Source organism: Chiloscyllium plagiosum, unplaced genomic scaffold (genome assembly GCF_037043375.1).
Source record: "Chiloscyllium plagiosum isolate Xiang-an unplaced genomic scaffold, Cpla_swu_hap1 HiC_scaffold_38, whole genome shotgun sequence".
Classification (NCBI taxonomy): domain Eukaryota; kingdom Metazoa; phylum Chordata; class Chondrichthyes; order Orectolobiformes; family Hemiscylliidae; genus Chiloscyllium; species Chiloscyllium plagiosum.
Genome location: NW_028270176.1, coordinates 29,485,549 through 29,493,048, shown reverse-complemented (window position 1 = coordinate 29,493,048; position 7,500 = coordinate 29,485,549). Strand labels below are relative to the sequence as shown.

General features: G+C 52.5%; 1 protein-coding gene and 1 long non-coding RNA gene across 3 annotated transcripts in view; one reads left to right on the top strand and one right to left on the bottom strand.

Annotated features, from left to right (window-relative positions):
- Positions 1–4,489, bottom strand: part of LOC148139364 (uncharacterized) — a 5,956-nt gene extending 1,467 nt beyond the window's left edge. The window contains exons 1-2 of the long non-coding RNA XR_015753721.1: positions 4,288–4,489; positions 1–316 (exon numbers count right to left, since the gene is read on the bottom strand). The exon at positions 1–316 is cut by the window's left edge and continues 1,467 nt beyond it. This is a non-coding gene — a long non-coding RNA (uncharacterized LOC148139364). The remainder of the gene's footprint in view (positions 317–4,287) is intronic.
- LOC122546792 (uncharacterized) overlaps positions 1,976–7,500 on the top strand; it is a 15,652-nt gene continuing 10,127 nt past the window's right edge. The window contains exons 1-2 of one of the 2 annotated variants that reach the window (XM_087981102.1): positions 1,976–2,033; positions 5,466–5,529. In XM_087981102.1, the coding sequence (XP_087837228.1) occupies positions 5,487–5,529 (43 nt within the window). In that variant the 5' untranslated portion in view covers positions 1,976–2,033; positions 5,466–5,486. Of the gene's footprint in view, positions 2,034–5,265; positions 5,360–5,465; positions 5,530–7,500 lie in introns of those variants that run through there. The other variant, XM_087981101.1, reaches the window with a different exon arrangement.

The window sequence follows — 7,500 nt, the reverse complement described above, 5'->3', positions numbered from 1 at the left end:
AGCAGATCCGGTGTATGTGTAGGGCTTGTCCGTAGGGAATGGCTGTTTTAATATGTTTTGGGTGGAAGCTGGAGCAGTGTAGCATTGTGAGGTTGTCTGTGGGTTTGTGGTAAAGTGCGGTGCTGAGGTGTCCGTCCTTGATGGAGACGCACGTGTCCAAGAATGAGACAGACAGTCGAGAGTAGTCCATGGTGAGTTTGATGGTGGGATGAAAATTGTTGATGTCACTGTGTAGTTTTATCAGTGACTCCTCGCCATGGGTCCAGAGGAAGAAAATGTCATCAATGTTCCTGGTGTACAATGTCGATTGGAGATCCTGCATAGAGAAGAAGTCTTGTTCGAACCTGTGCATAAAAATGTTGGCATATTGGGAGCAAATTTGGTCCCCATGGCTCCGTGTGTCTGGATGAAGAATTGGTTGTCAAAGGTGAAGACGTTGTGATCGAGGATAAAGCGGATGAGTTGTAGGATGGTGTTTGGAGACTGGCAGTTGTTGGTGTTGAGTACTGAGGCTGTTACCGCGATGCTATCCTTGTGGGGGATGCTGGTGTAGAGCGCGGTGTTGTGTGATTTTTAACTTTGTACACCCCAGTCCGACACCGGCATCTCCAAATCATCACTCACACACACACTCACACTCACTCACACACACACTCATACACTCACACACACACTCACACACACAAACACATACGCACACACTCGCACACACACTCACAAACACTCACACTCACACACACACTCATACACTCACACACACATACACACACACTCACACACACACACGCACACACACATACGCACACACTCACACACACACACACACACACACACACACACACACGCACACACACACTCACAAACACTCACACTCACACACACACTCATACACTCACACACACACTCACACACACACTCGCACACACACACACACACTCGCACACACACACACAAACACACATACTCACACACTCACACACACTCACACTCATACACACACACACATACACACACACACACACACACACACAAACACACTCTCTCACACAAACACATATGCACACAGTCTCACACACACACATACACTCACACACACTCAAACACACAGTCTCTCACACACAAACACACACTCTCTCTCACACACACATACGCACACAGTCTCTCATATATACACACACTCACATACACTCACACTCACACACACTCTCAAACACACACTCTCTCACACACACATAGTCTCTCATATACACACACACTCACACAGTCTCTCATATACACACACTCAAACACACTCTCTCACATGCACACAACACAGTCTCTCATATACACACACACTCACACACAGTCTCTCTCTCTCATACACAGACACACACACAAATGTGCACACACACACACAGACTCACTCTCTCAAACCACACACACTCTTTCTATCACACATACGCACACTTTCTCACACACTCTCTCTTGCACACGCACACTCACGTACAACACACACACTCTCTCACACTCACACAAACTCTATTTCTCACACGTACACAAAGATACACACACAGACTCTCACCTTCACAGACTCTTTTACACACACTCAGACAGACACACACACAATGTCTCTCATACACATGCACTCTCTCTACATTTCTGTCACACACACATACACACTCTCACTCTCTGCCACAGACACACATACTCACGCACTCTCTTTCCCACACACGCACACACATTCTCTCTCGCACACACACACACACACACACACACAGTCTCACACACAGACACACACCCATTCCTAAGGAATTGGAATTGCTCAGGGATACCTTATCTCTGCCAAGTAGTCCCAAGATAGTGGAGATAAGAGGGGCTGCCAGTGTTTGAAGAGGGACTTTAGACCCTGAGGCTCTGAGCTGGGGTGATGTGTCAGAGTGTGTGCTAACTGCAGCTCCTAGTGAGATACACACAGATACAGAGCGACAGATATAAAGGCAGACAGCCAGCTCAGTACCTCTCTCACAGCAACACTGGGCAGGAACTGACAGGAGGTAAGAGGCAAGAATAAAGGGGCACCCTGCATGAGGGAGGGGAGGTTAGAAAGGAGCGGGGAAGGGAGGAGTGGGAGGCCACGTGCATTTCTATAGCAACTTTCGTGAGTTTGACGACTCCTGACTGTCCTCAGGGCACTGGGTTTCCTAGGGATCTAGGAAGGTGCTGGAAATGAGTTCAGCTTCACTCGAGGGAAGAGGGAACTGAGGTATTCTGTGAGATGGAGACTGACTTATGCACAGCAAGATCCCAAGCCTGCATTATCAAGGGCTGCTTTGGTGGTGAGGTGTTAGCCCCTAATGTGGAGACCTTGCCCACCTCGCCCACATATCAGCCCACACACCCTCCAACAAACCCAGCCCCATATCACACAGCTCTCTCTCCCAACTTCCAATAGTACCCGGTCCCTCAGCATTGACCCTCCGACAGTGCGGCGCTCCCTCAGCACTGACCCTCTGACACTGCGGCACTCCCTCAGCACTGACCCTCCGACAGTGCGGCACTCCCTCAGCAATGACCCTCCAACAGCGCGGCACTCCCTCAGCACTGACCCTACGACAGTGCGGTACTCCCTCAGCACTGAACCTCCGACAGTGCGGCGCTCCCTCAGCACTGACCCTCCGACAGTGCGGCACTCCTCAGCACTGACCCTCTGACACTGCGGCACTCCCTCAGCACTGACCGTCCTACAGTGCGGCACTCCCTCAGCACTGACCCTCCGACAGTGCCTACTCCCTCAGCACTGACCCTCCGACAGTGCGGCACTCCCTCAGCACTGACCCTACGACGGTGCGGCACTCCCTCAGCACTGACCCTCACATAGTGCGGCACTCCCACAGCACTGACCCTCTGACAGTGTATCACTCCCTCAGCACTGACCCTCCGACAGTGCGGCACTCCCTCAGCACTGACCCTCTGACAGTGCGGCACTCCCTCAGCACTGACCCTCCAACAGTGTGGCACTCCCTCAGCACTGACCCTCAGACAGTGCCCACTCCCTCAGCACTGACCCTCCGACAGTGCAGCACTCCCTCAGCACTGACCCTCCAACAGTGTGGCACTCCCTCAGCACTGACCCTCAGACAGTGCCCACTCCCCCAGCACTGACCCTCCGACAGTGCAGCACTCCCTCAGCACTGACCCTCCGACAGTGCGGCACTCCCTCAGCACTGACCCTCCAACAGTGCGGCGCTCCCTCAGCACTGACCCTCCGACAGTGCGACACTCCCTCAGCACTGACCCTCCGACAGTGTGGCACTCCCTCAGCACTGACCCTCCGACAGTGTGGCACTCCCTCAGCACTGACCCTCCGACAGTGCCAACTCCCTCAGCACTGACCCTCAGACAGTGCCCACTCCCTCAGCACTGACCCTCCGACAGTGCAGCACTCCCTCAGCACTGACCCTCCGACAGTGCCCACTCCCTCAGCACTGACCCTCCGACAGTGCCCACTCCCTCAGCACTGACCCTCCGACAGTGCCCACTCCCTCAGCACTGACCCTCCGACAGTGCAGCACTCCCTCAGCACTGACCCTCGGACAGTGCCCACTTCCTCAGCACTGACCCTCCGACAGTGCGGCACTCCCTCAGCACTGACCCTCCGACAGTGCGGCACTCCCTCAGCAATGACCCTCCAACAGCGCGGCACTCCCTCAGCACTGACCCTCCGACAGTGCGGCACTCCCTCAGCACTGACCCTCCGACAGTGCGGCACTCCCTCAGCAATGACCCTCCAACAGCGCGGCACTCCCTCAGCACTGACCCTCCGACATTGCGGCACTCCCTCAGCACTGACCCTCCGACAGTGCGGCACTCCCTCAGCACTGACCCTCCGACAGTGCGGCACTCCCTCAGCACTGACCCTCCGACAGTGCGGCACTCCCTCAGCACTGACCCTCCGACAGTGCGGCACTCCCTCAGCACTGACCCTCCGACAGTGCGGCACTCTCTCAGCACTGACCCTCAGACAGTGCCCACTCCCTCAGCACTGACCCTCCGACAGTGCAGCACTCCCTCAGCACTGACCCTCCGACAGTGCGGCACTCCCTCAGCACTGACCCTCCGACAGTGCGGCACTCCCTCAGCACTGACCCTCCGACAGTGCGGCACTCCCTCAGCACTGACCCTCCGACAGTGCGGCACTCCCTCAGCACTGACCCTCCGACAGTGACCACTCCCTCAGCACTGACCCGCCGACAGTGCCCACTCCCTCAGCACTGACCCTCCGACAGTGCCCACTCCCTCAGCACTGACCCTCCACACGATCCCGCTCTCCATGAGGAGATCAGCCCCAGAGTCTCTGCGTTGCTCCGAATCAACTGGAAATGGAGAAAAAAGTGAGGGGGGGAGTACAAAGGTGGGGGAGGGGAGAAGAGAGAGAGACTGGGGGGGGGAAGACAAAGGGAGAAGGGAGAGAGCAAGAGGGGAAGAGGGAGCGTGAGATGGAGAGAGCGGGGAGAGAGAGAGTGGGAGGGGGAGAGAGAGAGAGAGAGAGAGAGACGGAGAGAGAGAGAGTGAGGGGGGAGAGAGTGACAGAAGTGAGGGGGGACAGAGAGAGTGAGAAAGGGGGAGAAAGAGAGAGGGAGAAAGATTGGGGGGGAGAGAGAAAGGGAGAGATGGAGAGAGAGTGGAGGGGGTGAGAGCATGGGTTGGGGAGAAGGAGAGAGGGAGGAAGAGACGAGAGAGAGAGAGAAGTGAGTGGAGAAGGAGAGACAGAGACAGAGACAGAGAGAGTGATAAAACAATGTCGCCAGTTGTGAAAGTTCGGAATGGAGAGAGACGGGGAGGAGAGAGAGAGAGAGAGAGGGCAGAGGGGTGAGGAGCTCTGCTGGCTATTGATTGTGGGGGTCTGTGTTTCTGAGGCTGGCTCATTCAGTGGGAAACTGAGCAGGACAAAGTGGAACAGGGAATGTCCTCTCCTGCAGTCCGTCCCCTGGCACACAGTAGCCAAACTGAGCGTGGTATCCCAGGTCCCACTATCACTGTGGCTGCAGTCGGGGATAAGATCAAGTCAAGCACAAACTACTGTGCGCCAAATCCCAGGGGGGAGGGGACACAGATTGAGACTGAGGGAGGTGGGTTTGAGGCTGTGGGTGGAGCTGGGTCAGTGGGGGGAGAAGACAATGTTGGGGGCTGTTGGTAGAGTATGCGGGCAAAGCAGACGCTGCCAAGATATACACACACGCTGACCCTGAGTAACCCTAGCTGACTCTGCTACTCTGAGCTGAGCTCTATAAAAGCAGGGCTAGTCTGGACAGATTCACTTTACTGACACACAGCGAGCGAGAGAGAGAGAGGACTGCCTGGGATTTTCTGAAGCCTCTGAGTAATTATACCCAGCCTTAATTGCCGTGTGCGAACTGTGATGTGATTTCTTTTGGAAATTGATTTCTAATTTGTTTTTTCTCTCTCTATCTCTCTCTCTCTGTAAGTTCCAGCAGGAACAAAGAGCCATGAAGAGTTTTACCGCTGTCCTCACTGTGCTCCTGATCGTGGGTAAGTGGATATGCTTTTTAACCAGCCCCCCCGACCCCCAGTCCCAATCCCATCCCCACTATCCCTCGGTTTTCCTTGTGGAATAAGTGATGGAATGACCCATTTGGGTAACAATCCAGCCAGAGAAAGCAGCTGACAAAGGGACAGCTAACCAGGGGCACAGCTCAACACCATCTCCCTGTGGGTTAGTGACATCGTAAACGTGAGGGAAGGGGAACTTTAGTGCATCTTAGCAACATCGTAAACATGAGGGAAGGGGAACTTTAGTGCATCTTAGCAGCATCGTAAACATGAGGGAAAGAGAACTTTAGTGCATCTTAGCAACATCGTAAACATGAGGGAAAGAGAACTTTAGTGCATCTTAGCAACATCGTAAACGTGAGGGAAGGGGAACTTTAGTGCATCTTAGCAACATCGTAAACGTGAGGGAAAGAGAACTTTAGTGCATCTTAGCAGCATCGTAAACGTGAGGGAAGGGGAACTTTAGTGCATCTTAGCAACATCGTAAACGTGAGGGAAGGGGAACTTTACTGCATCTTAGCAGCATCGTAAACATGAGGGAAGGGGAACTTTAGTGCATCTTAGCAACATCGTAAACGTGAGGGAAAGAGAACTTTAGTGCATCTTAGCAACATCGTAAACGTGAGGGAAGGGGAACTTTAGTGCATCTTAGCAGCATCGTAAACGTGAGGGAAGGGGAACTTTACTGCATCTTAGCAGCATCGTAAACGTGAGGGAAGGGGAACTTTAGTGCATCTTAGCAGCATCGTAAACGTGAGGGAAGGGGAACTTTACTGCATCTTAGCAGCATCGTAAACATGAGGGAAAGAGAACTTTAGTGCATCTTCGCAACATCGTAAACATGAGGGAAAGAGAACTTTAGTGCATCTTAGCAACATCGTAAACGTGAGGGAAGGGGAACTTTAGTGCATCTTAGCAGCATCGTAAACGTGAGGGAAGGGGAACTTTACTGCATCTTAGCAGCATCGTAAACGTGAGGGAAGGGGAACTTTAGTGCATCTTAGCAGCATCGTAAACGTGAGGGAAGGGGAACTTTACTGCATCTTAGCAGCATCGTAAACATGAGGGAAGGGGAACTTTAGTGCATCTTAGCAACATCGTAAACGTGAGGGAAGGGGAACTTTAGTGCACCTTAGCAGCATCGTAAACGTGAGGGAAGGGGAACTTTAGTGCACCTTAGCAGCATCGTAAACATGAGGGAAGGGGAACTTTAGTGCATCTTAGCAACATCGTAAACGTGAGGGAAGGGGAACTTTAGTGCATCGTTGCAACATCGTAAACATGAGGGAAGGGGAACTTTAGTGCATCTTAGCAACATCGTAAACGTGAGGGAAGGGGAACTTTAGTGCATCTTAGCAGCATCGTAAACATGAGGGAAGGAGAACTTTAGTGCATCTTAGCAACATCGTAAACGTGAGGGAAGGGGAACTTTAGTGCATCTTAGCAGCATCGTAAACGTGAGGGAAAGAGAACTTTAGTGCATCTTAGCAACATCGTAAATGTGAGGGAAGGGGAACTTTAGTGCATCTTAGCAACATCGTAAACGTGAGGGAAGGGGAACTTTAGTGCATCTTAGCAACATCGTAAACGTGAGGGAAGGGGAACTTTAGTGCACCTTAGCAGCATCGTAAACATGAGGGAAGGGGAACTTTAGTGCATCTTAGCAGCATCGTAAACATGAGGGAAGGGGAACTTTAGTGCATCTTAGCAACATCGTAAACGTGAGGGAAAGAGAACTTTAGTGCATCTTAGCAACATCGTAAATGTGAGGGAAGGGGAACTTTAGTGCATCTTTGCAACATCGTAAACGTGAGGGAAGGAGAACTTTAGTGCATCTTAGCAGCATCGTAAACGTGAGGGAAGGAGAACTTTAGTGCATCTTAGCAGCATCGTAAACACAAGGGAAAGAGAACTTTAGTGCATCTTAGCAACATCGTAAACGTGAGGGAA